This window comes from Hoplias malabaricus, chromosome 13, assembly GCF_029633855.1.
Source record: "Hoplias malabaricus isolate fHopMal1 chromosome 13, fHopMal1.hap1, whole genome shotgun sequence".
In the NCBI taxonomy this organism is placed as follows: Eukaryota; Metazoa; Chordata; class Actinopteri; order Characiformes; family Erythrinidae; genus Hoplias; species Hoplias malabaricus.
Window position 1 is genome coordinate 25,210,957 of NC_089812.1, and position 18,061 is coordinate 25,229,017.

At 43.8% G+C, this 18,061-nt stretch overlaps 1 protein-coding gene across 1 annotated transcript in view; it reads left to right on the forward strand.

Moving 5' to 3' along the window:
* Positions 1-8,964: 8,964 nt before the first annotated feature.
* The window catches only part of plekhh3 (pleckstrin homology, MyTH4 and FERM domain containing H3), a 45,616-nt gene continuing 36,519 nt past the window's right edge, over positions 8,965-18,061 (forward strand). Inside the window, exon 1 of the mRNA XM_066643061.1 lies at positions 8,965-9,565. Within this exon, the coding sequence (XP_066499158.1) occupies positions 9,431-9,565 (135 nt within the window). The 5' untranslated portion in view covers positions 8,965-9,430. The remainder of the gene's footprint in view (positions 9,566-18,061) is intronic.

Genomic DNA, 18,061 nt, shown 5'->3' on the forward strand with positions numbered 1-18,061 from the left:
ACATGGGGTCCAGGGTGGTCTACAATTTGGAGCCATAAACATCTTACATTAATCTTTTCCTAGCAGGAGTGTAGAGTCATGATTCATGATGTAACATCTATCTACAGTATCTGTGTCATACACACACACACACACACACACACACACACACACAGGTCCAGAGGTTTGGAAGTGATTTGTGACTTCTGAGTACTTTCACACAGACTGGAAGCTATAAATAGAGCAAGGCCTCTGGACGGCTGCCCACTCTTCCTTAACCCTTAATAAGAAGCCAGTGTGTGTGTGTGTGTGTGTGTGCTTCATTTTTAATAAAATACCGGTTTGTTTGGAATATATATATTTTATTATCACACATCTCCACATCCAGTGCAAAAGGCAGAGACCGCCATGTCATTTATTCCGGTTCCAGTCAAATAGCTGTAGATTTGACCACTCCACGGCCCAAAGTGTGGGGGCTGTGTTCCCATTCAGTCACTGGGCAGTCATTGGTGACCTTAGGCTGCTTCACAATGTCCTGTTCCATTGGCAGTGCTTTTTCTAAAGTCATCTTACTCAGTGCCGACTATGTTTGGAATTTCCTGGAGTGATGAACTTCCATCTGGTAGCTTTGCCTGAAGGTGGAGGGGTGTTGAAGATGGAGGATCAATCCCCCCAACATCAGCACATGGCCTCACTAATGGACATGTGGCTGGATGCAATCAAATATCTCACAGCAGTGCTACAACACCTACTGAAAGGCTTTCCAGATGTCCAAAAGCTAGTACCGAACAAAGGTGGTACCCCCATAAATGCCCTGAGTGAGTGAGTCAGTTTGACTGGTGACTTCTTAGTGACATAACTGAACGCAGTCCTCACGCCAGAACAGAAAGAGATAAGGATCAGCTGAGTGATAACTGCGCTGATTTTTTGAGACGCAAAGACATACTAAAACAACACTGAAACAAAAACACTGCCACTCTTATCGATGTCTTACATCGGAGTCACAACAATAACCAGGAAGAAACAGTGGGTCTCTCTCTCACACACACACACACACACACACCCAGTGCAGGATGGAATTAGGGAGTATGAGGAGAATAAGACAAAACAGCCAGAAAGTCAAACAAACAGAGCTGAGGAGAGAGCGCCACTATCAGAAAGCCCTCATGCTGAATGCTATGTGCACATTAAAGAGGGAGAAAGATAAGAGCCCCTGGAATGCATCTCTAAATGATCTGGCCCCTTTCAGACATATTTTCTCTTCTCTTCTTCCTTGATCACGCTCAAAAACTACGTCTATTAGTCATGCAAGTGATTATTCCTTATCTTAGGTTATACCAAGGGCTTTTCAGACCTTCAACTTGAAATAAAATGATATAATCTTTGTGTTGTTTTTGTTAAACCACTGCAAGCATTGTGCATATATTCTCAGTATGTTATTCAATTTTTGTCAAAAATTAAATCAAGAAATCCAACTGTCTGCCCTGTGAAGGACTGGCGCCCCCTCCAGGGTGTGTTCCTGCCTTGCGCCCAGTGATTCCTGGTAGGCTCCGGACCCGCCACGACCTTGAACTGGATAAGCGGTCACAGACAATGAATAAATGAATCCAACTGTCATTTTATTCCACAAAAAATTAGAAAATGGCGATGGCCACTGAATTCGTTATGAGTTCCATCAGGAAAAAGAGCTGCAATGTTTATCAGTTGCTTCTGTCCATGGGGATTGATATTGTATCCAAAGGTACATGTGAGTTTCGGTTTTGACGATTTAAAGGCGGTGATTTTGACGTTAGGAGTCGTAAACTTACCATTTTAACACTGCATTTTTAGGTTTTTTAATAAAATGTTTTTGGCCGTTTATACGTTGCAACCATAAAATGACAAAAGACAGGGAGAGGGTTTGAATTTTAAGTTACAGTCACAAACTCTCAGAAAAATTGTCACTGTTGTGGTACCGACAAAGCTACATAAAGATGTGGGACTGGAAATCTGGTGACACAATCATAAACAGTGTAATTCCTTCATTATCTGTAAGTGATTATCCAATTCAGGGTGGCGGTGGGTCCAGAGCCTACCTGGAATCATTGGGCGCAAGGCGGGAATACACCCTGGAGAGGGCGCCAGTCCTTCACAGGGCAACACACACACACACACACACATTCACTCACACACTCACACCTACGGACACTTCTGAGTCGCCAATCCACCTACCAACGTGTGTTTTTGGACTGTGGGAGGAAACCGGAGCACCCGAAGGAAACCCACACGGACACGGGGAGAACACACCAACTCCTTACAGACAGTCACCCGGAGCAGGAATCGAACCCACAACTTCCAGGTCCCTGGAGCTGTGTGACTGCGACACTACCTGCTGCGCCACTGTGCCACCTAAACAGTATAATAAATAAATAAATAAATAAATAAATAAATAAATAAATAGGTTATATGCTATTTCCTTCAACCTCCAGATTGACTGTGTACCCGACCGTCAAGTGTTTACAGTCCATTTAGTAATCCACTCGAACCATGCATTTCCTCCATTTTGAATCTGCAGTACTGATGCACAAAGCCCCGCCCCTTTTGTTGAGTCTGACCAAAGGAGCAGCGCTATTGGTTGAAGATGCGAATATTGCATTTCCAAGTCCACCAAACCTGAACAAGGCGTGACAGTTCGCTCAAGAAATGTGTTCATCCTGCTGCGTGAAATTGCTCATCGCAGCAAATTCAGTGGAGCTGTAATTGAAGCTGTAATTTTAAGGTAGAAATTCTACCTGGTGTTGTTTTAAGCACTAAAGAGAGAGAGAGAGAGCGAGAGAGAGAGAGAGAGAGAGAGAGCGAGAGAGAGAGAGAGAGAGAGAGAGAGAGAGAGAGAGACAGACAGACAGAGAGACAGACAGAGAGAGAGGAGGGTCAGAAGTTTAAGACGGCTCTATTTCCCTCTCTGTGCCCTCTCAGTGACATGCCCCTCCTCCCTCTATCCCAACATCCCCCTCTTCCTGCTCTCTCTCTCTCCCTCTCTCTCTCTCGCCCTGCCTTGGCTCCCTCTCTCTTACTCTCACAGCAGATGTGGCTAAAAGTTCAGCAGTGAAAACCCCCCATGGACAATATAGTACACCAGAAATGAAGGGAAAGTTTTCCGTAAATGTTTTCCGCCAAAAGACAATTCATTCTCAAACGTAGACATAGTTCAGACCCTTAGAAAGCAGCTGCAGTGCTGTCCGACCCTCAGAGGCCAGCCCGTGGTCTCTGGATATGGTCAGCTACTCCACAAAGTGCCAAAGTACCCAGAATTCATGGACAACACCACGGATAGACAGCTCATTGTGGGATGTCTATCGTGGGCTAAAGCCCTGACCTGACCCGGTTTAAACGAGGGTCATACAATCCATAACAGATGCCACAGAGAGACACACAAAATGCATGTTCTGCATTAAGACACCAGACCAATGGTTCACTGCTGCTGGGATGCAGGCTGGGCATTAATCACCCCACTGGGTCACCTGGACGGGTGTCTGATGTTGAAAGACTCCAGACCTGTACAGTAACATCAGAGAGAGCCCACTTTCACCACAAAGGTGTGGATCTCTGCAGGGAGGTCTTTTTCCTAGTCATTTCAGTTACACAGTTATTACATACAACATCACCCCACACCTCAGATACCAGTCTCTTCTATTACAAAGTTCTCCTGGTCTTTGTTCAAGTCCTTTTTTGACAGCTCCACATCCTTTCAGACCCACGGTGTTCTCACTGTATAATGATGAACACAAATAGTGAACTTTTTTGAGATCTGAAGAAAGAATGTGACATTTTTTAATGCTTCACAAAGATGTCAAGAAGGATGGAGGACAAAGAGAGAGAGAGAGAGAGAGAGAGAAATGCTGAGGGGAAGTGTGGGAGAGAAAGTATTGGAGAAATTAATGAGAGGAAAAAATACATGAAACAGAGAAAGTGAGACAAGAAACACAAAGACAGAGGGAGAGAGAAAAAGGGAGGTATGAGTGTGTGGACTGGTCTTAGTGTGTTTTTTCTGAGTCAGCTGTCTCTCCATCTCCAACGGCGACAAAACACACGTCTGCAGGAGGGCCTCCAGACAGGAAGCATCAGTTAAAGAAGAGGCTGGAGGACTGAGGGGGTGGGAATGGCTCTACAGACAGAAGGGAAACAGAAGACAGAAAGAGAGTAAAAGAGAGGAGGGATAGATAGTGAAGAGGAAAAGGTGGAAAAGAAAAGAGAAAAACAGTGAAGATGAAAGAGAGAGGAGACCGTAAGAAGTAATGAGAAAGTAAGAAGAATTTAGAAACAGTGCAGATGAATGAGAGACAGATGAAGAGGAGGAAGAAGAGAGGATGAAGGAGAGACAGCAAGGGATAGAGAGAAAGAGAGGCAAATTAGAACTATGTGCCCCCCAAAATACACAAACAAATTCATCATTATTTTACAGTCACTAAGCTCCTGCCACTGGGGGAGCTGTTTGACTAAATCCACACCATGTGTTTGTTATGTACCCAAAGAAGTATCACAGAAACAGTGCTGTAAACTGTTGAGGGAGAAGATTATTTTAGTTCTTCTGGGGGAAGGAAGGTCCTGCTGCTTCTGACCTTTCAGTTAGGGTTATGGTTAAAGGGGAACATATGAAAAAACCACCACACACCCACACACTGTGAACCAACACCACCAGTCACTATTTTGTGGGCTGCTAGTGTCAGAAAACATGGGACAAAATGAGCCATTCTGATTTGGCACTGCTACTTTCATAGAGTGTACACACTTTAGAACTGCACTCCCTCCTCATCTGAGCGTGTTCAGTCATAGCGCCGGAAGCGTGTTTATGTGAGAGGGAGAAACAGAGCTGAACAGAGCTGTGGCTCATTCTCATTTAAATGAAAGGAACGGGTGTTGAAACCAGCCGTTCTGAACAGGGCTGTTTAGAAAGGTGGAGAGCGCTGCAGTGGGTTTTGATCCTTGTGGAATTTTGACCAAAGCTGGTCACAGACATTTCCTTAAGACCCCAGAACTGTGTTCACTTATGGAATATAGGGAGAATTAGTCCAGTTTAGGGTATCGATAAAGATAAAGCTTACTGGCAAATTGCAAACTACGTGTAGTGTGTACAACATTCACACAGAACCCAGGCCACTTATTCCATCACACTCCCCGAAGAAGTCAAGACACTCGAGTTCAATACACAGACTGATTATCAATCGTATTGATCGAATAAGCTATAATCAGAGCTCTAAGCTACTGCACATTAACCCAGAGCCTCGGGGCCAGTGAGACGCCTTAGTGAGAGGAAATTGCTGAAACAATCAAAAAGGAACATGTGCTGGAGAGAGAGAGAGAGAGAGAGAGAGAGAGAGAGAGAGAACAGACTGTCCATACAGGACACACTGTCCTAAGTCTGGACTTGCATACACAACAACGCTCTCGGCTCAAGGACATTTAGGCTGCGTTCAAAATGCCAAACGACTGTGGACACCTCCCCATCCATTACTTCTCTTCTACCACTTCTCTCAATCATGTCTCTGTCTCAGTTCTCTCTCTCTCTCTCTCTCTCTCTCTCTCTCTCACACACACACACACACACACACACACTCTCTCACTCTCTCTCTCATATCAGGAAGTGTGTGAGAGTGAGTGGAGTGTGTGTATGATCATGTCTGTTTGTGTATGAGAGTGTGCATGTGCTCCACATTCTTTCAGACCCATAGTGTTGTTTTCTTACAGCAGCGGTTTTTCAGCTGTTTAGTTTTTTTTTGTTCTCTCTCTCTCTCTCTCTCCCTCTCTCTCTCTCTCTCTCCCTCTCTCTCTCTCTCTCTCTCTCTCTTTATATCATTACTTGCCTGTGTACCATGGTGCTATATATACACCAAAACAGAGGAAGAAGAGGAGGAGACGAAGAAGAAAATTCGGTGGAGTCAGACTCTTGGGGAATCAGCAGACTACAAAACTTTTCTTCTCTCTCTCTCTCTCTCTCTCTCTCTCTCTCTCTCTCTTTATCTCTCTCTCTCTCTCTCTCTCTCTCTCTCTTTCTCTCTCGCTGTCTCACACACACACTCTCTCGCTTTCTCTCCCTCCCCCAACACACCCCATCCCCCAGTTTCCTGGAAGTTTGAGTCCATCTGCTTTCCATTCAGGCACAAAATGTGTTTCAGGAGTCAGGAGGCTGTATTAACACCCCTTCCATCTCTCTCTCTCTCTCAGTGTCTCTCTCTCTCTCTCTCTCTCTCCCTCACATTCATACACTCCCTGTCACTACCCCTCTCCTTTTTCACCCAACACACTGCTTGCTGCTCGCTTTGCTCCCTCCCCCCAAAACTTCACACTTTCTCGTTAATGTAACTGCACACACAGGTTCCAGCGCTCCTCAAATAAATAAACGTTACATTTCGCTTTGGCAGACCACCGCAGCCCCCTCCAAACGATGACGTCATCATGGGATAAACGCAGAGGGCCAGAATTTAAAGACTTTCCCAGAGCACATCGAGTTGGGACCGATGTGTCAGTGTTGTAGCACCAAAGATATACAGGACAACAACATTAGACTCTTAAACGGTTCTTTAAAAAATACCATGGCTCTGTGTAGAACCCCAACCACTCAAAGAACCCTCTGAATGCCTAAAAGATTCAGTGCATCATGCAAATCAACGAAGGATGCATTGTAAATGTTTCTATGTTGACACTTATTCCATCCATCCATCCATCCATTATCTGTAACCGCTTATCCAATTCAGGGTCACAGTGGGTCCAGAGCCTACCTGGAATCACTGGGCGCAAGGCGGGAATACACCCTGGAGGGGGCGCCAGTCCTTCACAGGGCAACACACACACACACATTCACTCACACACTCACACCTACGGACACTTTTGAGTCGCCAGTCCACCTACCAATGTGTGTTTTTGGACTGTGGTAGGAAACCGGAGCACCCAGAGGAAACCCACGCAGACACGGGGAGAACACACCAACTCCTCACGGACAGTCACCCGGAGGAAACCCACACAGACACAGGGAGAACACACCAAACTCCTCACGGACAGTCACCCGGAGGAAACCCACACGGACACAGGGAGAACACACCAAACTCCTCACAGACAGTCATCCGGAGGAAACCCACACAGACACAGGGAGAACACACCAAACTCCTCACGGACAGTCACCCGGAGGAAACCCACACGGACACAGGGAGAACACACCAAACTCCTCACAGACAGTCATCCGGAGCGGGAATCAAACCCACAACCTCCAGGTCCCTGGTGTTGACACTTATTGAAAATGCAAATGAAAACTACAGAATCAGTCCTTTATTAAAGAACCCTTGAAGAAGCATCTGTGTGCATAATGCATTATGGAACCTGTCTGTAAACCTAACACATCGTACATTCTTAAAAAAGATACAAGCTTGACATTGAACAATATCCCCTCTCCGGGTGGGTTCCTGCCCCCCAGCCCCCCACCCCAACGCTCAGCAAGATAGCAAGTAAATGTGGGCATTTGTTAGAGTCTGTTAATAGAACTGGGCAGATAGTGTTCTCCTCCAAGCGTGTTGAGGTGTCTAGTGGCATTGTGTGTGAGGGAGGTTGAACAGAAGCAGTGGCTCAGAGGAAACATTGCATGCACTGTGTGGCTGGATGAGTCGTAGCTAAGGAGCGGCGATGGTGATGACTCTAATCAATGTTAACACTTCATCATTACAGTTTTTACAGTAGTTACTAAATAATACTGAATTTCTATTTACAATTCTCTTATGGCTCTTGGTACCGAGATGCAGCCCACTACAGCGGTGCATCCCACTAAAACCATTCAGAAATTCATCAAAATCAACTCCTCCTACCAAACAACCTTTTTGTAGTTTATGAAACTTTATGCTGAAAAATATTAACATCAAGAGCGTTATAAGGCTCCGGTTGTGATTTTCTTAATATTATTGTTAAATATAACAATTTTCCATTACAAAACAATTACGGCAGCTGTATACTTTATACAATGTACAGATCATGTCGCAGTCACAGAGCTCCAGGGACCTGGAGTCCCACTCTGGGTGACTGTCTGTGAGGAGTTTTGTGTGTTCTCCCTGTGTCTGTGTGGGTTTCCTCCCACAATCCAAAAACACACGTTGGTAGGTGGATTGGCGACTCAAAAGTGTCCGTAGGTGTGAGTGTGTGAGTGAATGTGTGTGTGTGTTGCCCTGTGAAGGACTGGCGCCCCCTCCAGGGTGTATTCCCACCTTGCACCCAATGATTCCAGGTAGGCTCTGGACCCGCCGCGACCCTGAACTGGATAAGCGCTTACAGATAATGAATGAATGAATGAATGAATGTTTTAGTGTCTTATATTTTCCACCATACATTTTTGTAAAGAGGAGTTCCAAAATAGACACAAATGAGCCATGATTATTCTAAAATGTACAGACACAATAGCATCCTGCTTAATGTAAAATGTCTGCAATAACTGGGTAATTCCACACACTCGCAACAACGTGAACTCTGATGATGGATTTACACTTGCAGATGAATTCAAGTCACACACTATAGCCATGTGTATCACCGTCCCTGTTACTTGTACAAATACACAAATCAGTACCTTAATAAGACCAAGTACTGTACACAGAACACACTTTTGCACCAACATTTCAACATAAAAGCCACGGTGATTTTTTATGAGCCATTGTTTCCCTTTGTTTAATGTTAGCAAAAAGCTTCCAGTCAGAGAAGAAGCAGAAGCGTGCCCAAACTTTTGCACCATGACTAACTTTCTGTCAGAGGGAGAAGTTGGGACTAGCCCTTTAATGCCTCGAAGGCTTGGCTTCTTGCCAGGGCTGCCTTGTGACGCAAAGAAGAGGGCGGGGCTCTTCCATGGGCGTGAGAGTCCTGGCCCAGTCAGCTTTGGAGGCCGGACACGTGGGGGTGAGTAGGCCATGCCCCCTCTCTCTCGCTCTCTCTCCAACTCGAGAGATTTGGTGCTGCGCTTCTGCGATTGTGGACGCGGGACCGGAGCAGACTTCACCGCGGGAGGAGAGCTGAACCCCGGCGCTGTGTGTTTGTTCTCGGAAGCTGTTTCTCTTGCTTCTTCCATTTCGCCGTAAAGAGCCCGGCGACACACTTTCAGAGGGGCAGCGTTGTCCTTTCTGGAGTGCAGGACCGGACACTTTGGGGGTTGCAAGTGGACTCTTGCGCAGTTTGGACACTTTGTTTTCCACTTCATGCAGGGGACTACCTTCGCGGATCTATGGCTCCTAGTCCCCTGCTGGGGCATTTCCCACTACCGCTGAGGGCTCTGGTGTAGTGCGTTTGCCTCCAGGCTCATTTTTGGGACACCTCTGCCCCCACCCCCTCTTCATCCAGCTGCGGATGCTGGACCGTGTCTACGGGCTGCCGCTCTAGGCCTCAGAGGGGGTCTAGCCGGGGTCTCCAGGGGATCTCTCCGTGGTTTCTCCCACGTCTGGCCGGGGTCTGGATGCCTCTGCTCGGCGCTCGCTGCTGGCTCCTGTGCTGCCGGCAGGGATTCAGCTTGCTGGGACGGGAGCATGGAGAGAAAGAGGAGGACGAGGACGAGGAGTCCATCGAGTTGCGCAATAAGGATGCGCGCACGGTACGTGCACTTGTTTCAGTGAATTGTTGCTGGACTCTTAGGCTGAGGACGGGTATCATGACCCTGACCTTGCAGGAGCTGAAAGGGTTAAACCAGGTTTTTATGGGACATTGATATTACATATAGGCTCATGTCAACAGTGGAAGGGGTGATGATAATATCTAGAACCCATTTAAAAAACAGTTATTGAAACAAAAAAATATGTGGATGCACCAGAACCAGAACCATTAAAATGGACATATGGTTCTTTATATTATCAGTGCCTTTAATAAAGAATCCTTGACGAACCATGTAGAGTGTATAATGCATTTAGGGCAACGGTGTTCTCAGTAAACACTGTATGAAACTTCAATACGTTATCACTCGTCTAGATTATGTTTCTTTATAGGACTTTGGGACAAAACAATGGTTCTACAAAGATTAACCCCTTATTGTAAGCTCAAAATATATTGTAAAATTTTTCTGAAAACCTAGCACCACATAGTGTTTTTATACTCTTTTTGTGGACACCATAACAATAGTTAGAACCCTTCCTGATGCTATGTAGAACCTTTTATTATAAGTCGCTATAAACACCTATGAACACTTTCCATTAATCTGAAGAACACTTTCACGATACAAAGTATCCTTTAACTTATTAAAGTGTTCATGGTTCTATACAGAATCAATCATTTTTCCAGAAGAACCCTTGAGGAACCATATTTTAGGGGTTCTCAGTGTATAATAACTACATACAGCATCTGTGTGTATTTCTAATATCGCAAATATACGCATTATACTCCCTAAAATGGTTCTTCAAGGGTTCCTTAGTAGACGCAAGGTTACTGTAAAGAACCATATATCGCCGCTGTCCAAAATAAAACATGTATTTCCATTTTTGGGCTTTTTTTTTTTCTACATCATTTGAACACAGCAGCTGTCCTTTGTGTTGTGTGAAAGTTCATGATGAATTGAACAGGAGAAATGCTCCTAAATTACTCTAAATAAAGTCTTATTGCATTCACTTTCATTGAAAGTTAAGAAGGCTTTTTCTTCCCATTCTTCTATAAGTTACTGTTTTTGGAAATACACGTTTTTGATTGGACAGCGATGATATGTACACTCTTAACAGAAAAGTGCTCTTCACAGTTCTGAGCAGTGAATTGTTGGCTCTCAAGGAACCCTTGCTGGTGTTATATAGAACCATATATTAGGTGTATAAGGTTTATATAGAACCTTGTTTCTGTCAGGGTTGTCTCTCACATAAAGAACCACAAACAGGGCATGAAGTATCTACGCAGACAACTGGTTCTTTGTGGGTTAACGGTTTAATGTACAGCCACTGTCTTCCCTACTGCCTTTTAAGGTCAGGTAATACATGTGTGAGCTCATATAAATGTTCATGTGTATGGGCCTAATGCATGTGAAATTTATTACTGGGGCTCGTGTTGTAGAACACTGCTGGGGCCAGCTGCTCAATGCACCCTGGTGACTGGAACGATAGCAGTGGTCTCTCTTCCAATTTGGAGATAAGAGTTTTTGTTCCAACTCTCTGACCCCATGTCTCCAGACTGTGTACAAACAACAAGGCTGTGTGGGTGCAGCCGAGTATAATGTGATAATATGGTATAGGAGGAGATGTGCAGCGATAAGGACAGGATTGATGGAAGTGGTCCGACTTGAAATGAAACCTGCAGTTGGCTCCTACAGCCTTGAAAGACCAGTTTAGCCTGTGTGGGCGAGAGAGAGAGAGAGAGAGAGAGAGAGAGAGAGAGAGAGAGAGAGAGAGAGAGAGAGAGAGATCAAGGTGCCCTATGAGCCCAGCTGCTCCATCCTGAGGGGGGTTTACGTTGCACAAGGTTTGCTTGGTCTTGCAGAAATGGAAGACGTGGAAAATGTTGGCTGAACTTTTTGTACAGAGGAGCGCTGGGTAACATTAAAGGAGCAATCAGTCATTTTTCTCCTAAGGTTCTTCTTCACTTCACTCTTTATACTGACCCCTAGCAGCACTTGGGGACACCAAAATAATTTGATTGTTCATATTGTGTGAGTGAAAATGATAATGTAACTTTCACTTTCAAAACTTTTATTTTATTTTTGTGGGCAACAATGACTGACTGTACCTTTAAACCTTTGCTGTGTTTTAAAGTTGACATGTTCTATGTCTTTTACACAAGTGAATACAGTTCTGGGGTCTTAATGAAGCATCTGTGATACTCTTTGGTCAAAAGCCACTCAAAATTAACAGAGCTGTTTCTTTAATTGATAAAGAGCCACTGCTCATCCCACCCCTGAGTGCACAGCAGTAAGAAGCGATCGAAAAGATGCTTGTTTTTTTGCCGTTATTGTTCAATTCTCCACCCTTCTCTGTTCTGGTTTTAGTCATTTTGTCAGATTTCCATGGTGTAACTTCACCTTTGTTCTCTCACATAAACACAAATCTAGTGTTGTGATTGGAGAGACTCAGATGAGGGGGAGGGACAGTTCTAAAATCTCAACAATTAATGTCAGAAGTCGAGAAATATCACTGCAGTGAAAGGTCTTAGTACTTCTCACTTTGGACTTCAGCTCCTTCATTTTCAGCCAAAAAAACCCCCCTAAAGTCCAAAGTGAGAAATTACAGAACAGGAGCAGAACCAACAGAAATGATGCCATTAAACCCAAACTTGAGCAGAAATGTTTAGAACATTGATTACTCAGAAGAATATTACTGTAAGTCAAATTGAGCTCATTTAGACTGCCATCAAAATTGACCTGACGTCTGTTGAAATGAGGAAATGTAACTAGAGACTGTCTGCTTCTGGCTTTGAGCGCTACATGCAAATCAGGTCTAGTCAGGTCTCATCAGACAAAAGAGAGATCACTTTAATTAGCCTGGTTAGGTTTTATAGAGAAATGCTGTACAGTAACTTTACCTGTTTACTTTACCTAGAGTTTCACTATAGCTAACTCGATTGTGTTTATTAGCCATTAGAGAACGCGCAACTGTGTAAAGGTGCATTGAATTTTGTGTAGTGTTCACCATATTTTAAGGTATTTCTTGTTGTTTGTTGGCCCCTAACACACAGAGAGAGTTGTGTAGACACCCTGCAATTATCAACTTTGTTATTCTGTTTTTAAACGCAGGATTTGAATCAGGTTTTATCAGCTAGCATAGACTGTGAGCAGTTTGAAAGAAACACTAGGTTAAAAATGAACACTAAAATCATTGTGATGCTCCACTGACCTGTTATAGCGAGAATAGAGCCTGTGGTGTTGCTAATACTGGCTAAGCACTGCAGAAACTGCACTATGTAACATTCGGAGGCAGGTAGGAAAGTTTTCCTGAGGCTTAATGGCACTTTTGTGGTCAGTCCGTTGGCAGAGATCCCACACTTTGGCCCACAGTATTTGACATGTCAGTATTTTGAAGCGTACACTGTAATTTACGTTCTCTTACCTGTTGTATTTGCAGTTTCGGCTCAGTTCAGTTCTCTTACTGTGATAATTTCTTGTGGAAAAATGTATTGAACAACATTGAATTCTGCTTTTAATGCAGCATATGCATTTCATATCCAGTTCATAAGGTTGATGTCATGGTTTATGGTTTCATAAAAAACCTGGAGCGCATATTAGTCAAAGCACAGCACACATACACAATCTGGCAGTTGATAATAGAGCGTGCATTCACCATTTCACTGCGGTTATAATTTGGGCACAGTTGTGAGTTGTGAGTGACTGGGTGAGTCTGTGAGATTGTCCACAGGTGTGAGTTTGTCCTTGTGCCTAATGATTCCAGGTAGGCTCCAGACCCACCAAAGCCCTGATTGTGATGAAGATGAATGAATGAATAAATGTAATGCTGTATACTGTAGAAAACTCTTAATGTTTATATACCTTTATGAAATATTAATGTTGAATCCTTACTGTCATGTATTTGCTCTTGTAGTTTTATTAATGGTGCTCGGCTCTCTGTTACAGATGTTCTGAAAGTGTGTGTTTCTCGGGTTGTTTAGGCAGCGAGGAACACAGTGTTAACCTGAGTTCTGTGGTGAAGGTCTGATGCAATCTGTCAGATCCTTGGCTGTACTATGTCGTCAGTCACTGTTCTGATGTAACTTTCGACTCCTGATAGTCCTTTGTACTGAATCAGCTCTTGATGTGTTTGCTCACTCAGTCCAGTTCCAGCACACACACACACACACACACACACACACACACACACACACACACACACACATTCACAGTGGTCATCTGACCTATACGGTCACTGCATTGTCCTCATATATGTGAAGAGCCATTGTTGATGCACAGCACTGATACATTTCTCAGAGCATGTAGTGGCCTACTTTATCTAAAAGACTGTTTAATTGATTCATTAAACACTTCAAATGATTCAGTAACCACTCTAACTGATTCAGTAACTACTCTAACTGATGTAGTAACCATTTTAACTGATACATGGACCTCTCTAACTGATTCAGTAACTACTCTAACTGATTCAGTAACCACTCTAACTAATTTATAAACTAATATAACTGATTCAGTATCTACTCAAATGTAATCAGTAGGTATGCTAACTTATTCAGTGACTACTCTAATTCACTAACTAAATGATTTGATGGCTGTCCTTGATGATTCAGTAACTACTGTAAATTATTCAGTAACTTTATAAATGATACATTAATTATTCACTACACGAAATCCAGCAAAATAGGGGCTCATGCTTTTATTCCTCTTCTAAAGGAAAATGTAGTCAGCCAAACAAGCTCTAACCCATACACACTCCAGTACACACTCGCCAGCATGAGGAGGCTTTTATCAGCATGAGTGTACAGGCATGTCTGTGCCCTCTCTGATCTGCATGTGTAGACGGGCAACACACACACACACACACTGTCACATACATGAACACACAAACACATATGCACACACACACACACACACAAACATGCTTTTTGGGTCACAGTGACACTGTGTCGTATTTGGCTGTACGCCATTGTCTGAACCAATAAGGGATGGCCTCGGGGCCTTTTACACTATTCCCTTATGGTTTTCTCTTTCTTTCTTCCCACTGCTTACTCACTCCATCCCTCCTAACATTTCCATTCCTCATTCTTTACTTTCTCGTTTACTTCTCCGTCCCTTACTCCTGCGGCAGCTTTATGACATCAGTCCCAATTTTGTATGTATATTCTTGTTTTTACACGTTGTGGGGACTATGATAATCTGACAGAAACTTCCTTTATGGTAATCTACAGGGCACATGAAAAGAAATCCTTTTTAAAGACAAAAAAGCAGACGATGAACGGATGAAGGAATGAATAAATGAAAACTTCCATGAGGGTATTAACATGGTTAATAAGCTGCTGCTTCACCCAGTTCCCTGTTGTGCATTCGTTGAGCTTTGTGTGTGAGTTTGTTTGGGTGTGTGTGTATGTGCGTGTGTCTGATCGAAGTGCATGAAGCTGATTGACTGAGACTGCCATGTGCTCTACATGTCCAAAAACTCATGGACACCACCTCATCCACCATTTCATTTTAAATGAAGGGTGCTACTCTGCAGATTGTTGTCATTTGCTCAGTAACAGCGACTACTGTTCTGAAAAGCATTTACACTAAATAGCCTGTGAATATTTAAATGCATTCAGCCATATAAACATCAGCTGAGTCAGGTGCTGACGTTAGGCGATTAGTTCTGGATCACAAACACCACTTCAACTCATCCCAGAAGTGTTTGGTGTAGCTCCAGCACTTCAGACAACACAGTGCTCCACAGCAGACTCTTGTAACTGAGAATGGTGACCTCAGGCTCATGTGCAGCTGCTCCAGAGCCTCTCATTTCATTGGTCAGTGCTTTTCTATGGAGCTTATACAAAATGGGTGCGCTCAGCTAAGTCTCTCTCTCTCTCTCTCTCTCTCTCTCTCTCTCTCTCTCTCTCACTCACTTCCGTGTGAATGGGCAGTATATTAGAGTTACAGCTTGCTGTCCAATCCCTGCAGTAGAGGGTGTTATTGATTATTGATAACTGGACTGGGACTGGGAGAGCTGGCTTCTTTCAAATACAGGACTGATAGATATACTGTTCCCTTCCGGCCAGACTAATGACCCCCACACCCAGCTCCCTTGCTGGAAATGCAGCAGTTAGCGATCACGCTACTCCCTCTCTTTGTTTAGCTGCTAAAATAAGGCTTAACTACTACATCCATTTATTTTTAGAAACCAACATTATCATTATTTCAGGATTTTTAACTGTATTTTATTCTGACGTAGCTTAGCTACTGTTTTTGATAGCCTCCACAAAGACAGCTAGTTAATGTTTATTCTTTTAAGAACACATTTGAAATGATTCCACCCAGTTTCTTTGTTTGAGGATTTGAATCACTAGCTTGATTAAAGAATACATTTTAAACGTGTGTCTGACTGTTTTAAGAGTTTCTGGATCCTTAGCTTTAAGCCTCCTGCGTGCACTGTTAGCTTGTTAGCTATATTAGCCTCGCAGATCTGGTGCAAAACTAGTAAACTTCAGTATTCTCTGCCCTGCTAGATTAGGCATGGGGCTGCAGAGACTTTTTAAATTAGAATTTTGGTCAAACAATCATATTAACCGACCGCAGAATGAACTGACCACTTGAGGAGCTCCAGAGTTCTGCAGAAGGCACATATGTGGTGTTTGGCAGAAGGCTGGGAAAGCCCTGTCCGGAAACTTCCACTGACGTGTTTATACAAAGCCCTCCTTCTCTGCACACACACACACACACACACACACACACACACACACACACATATATATATATATATATATAAAACACACACTCCAACAGGTGGTCAGAGCCCACAGTAGGGGGCATGTTTGCAGTGTGTCTATGCACATGTTTGCATTTGTGTGTGTGTGTGTGTGGAGGGGGCAGGGGGTTGTGTGTGTGTTTGGAAGCTTTGGATGCTTCCACCCTGCCATGGTCTTTATCTTTTTATTGTGTGTGTCCACTCAAGATGACCACAGCCAACAGGACACACCATTTTCCCCCAAAACATGGAGGGACTCTGTGTCTGTAATGATGGTTTATAACCAAGGCTTCCGTTTGTGTTTTAAGCATAGTGTTGTCTTGTTAAATGGAGTTGGGTATTCAAATTCCATAATTCCACAGTATCATATAAATACTTGCGTACTCTACAGTATCACAAGATACCAAGCACTGCAAAACCAGTTTTTAAAATCATAGATAAAGTTGATCCTCCACATGGCACATCAGGTTTAAGTCCCTATCTGGACTTGTTATACAATCAAGAGTCCTTGGGCAGGACTCCAAACCAAACTGGTATCAATATGAGATACATTTTTAGTCATGTCTTACATGCACTCCCCACCCCCACCCCCCACACAAACTCTCTCACTCTTTTAGCCTCATGAAGACTTCACATTTAACCAAGTTTTTTAAGGCAATGTTTTTTAAATTATTATTATTATTATATTTTTGTTCTCTCTCAGTTCCTTGAAGATGTTCCAATACCCTTCTGCAGCTGTCGGGGTGAGGAACAGGGCACTCTGTGACAGAGACACAAACTGGCACGGGTTTCTGGCACAAGTCCTATGCAGTTAATATACAGCAGCAGAGTGGTGTAACACGCCACCCCCCCCTCCCACAAATACACACACACACACACTTCCTAAAGTGAAGTTTCAGGTTTTGTGTCAGATCAGTGAGCTGCAGGCAAAACAAACCCGGTTTTCCATGGTGTTTCTGTGTGTAAAGGAGTTACAGGTGTTTTGATTCTCTTATTTTTCCCTTGTGTTTACACTTTTTCACTCTTTTCCCATCAACCTGTACTTTACACCAGCGAGGCAAGGAGAGAGATCTTGGACCAGAACCAAAAGGTTGTGTTGGGAAAGCAGGCCAGGGAAAGCACACTGCTGTGGCAGAGCTGGAGGATGAAATGGTTCTGTACAGAAACTGTGAACGCAAAGTGCAGTTTTCATTCTGTCCTCTGTTACTTAAAAATCATGGCAAGGTATTTTTAGAACTTACTTATTTATATGGAATTGTAATAATTTCACAGACCTGTAGAAAGTAGAAGTGAAATTAGAAAACAGTAACAGTAATAATACATCTAAATAATGCTTAATAAACTATAACCTGCGTATTTTAGTGTAACCACTTTTTAATGGAGACCCGATGCTGTGATATGAAACTTGAGGCAGAAGAGGTAATGTTCTTATTGTTGAAAGTCATCTGTAATGAAACTGATAATAAAAAAAACGACGTTTGGTTTGGCCTGCCTCTCCCTACACATGCACATACACACACATCTGCTCCAGAGGCCTGTGGTTGGCAGAGGGGAGGCATTTCCGCCCGGTTACTCACCCTCTTCTCCAGGGAGAGGGAGCGGAAGTGAGCCGCGGCACCAAACCCGTCCCAGCACTCGTCTCCGGGCCGGATGAATCACTCCGTTCCTCTCTCTTCTGCCAGCACTCCGACTCACGCCATCCGGCCCCTTCCTGCTCTTCTACACTGCCCCCTACAGGCCAGCCTCAATCT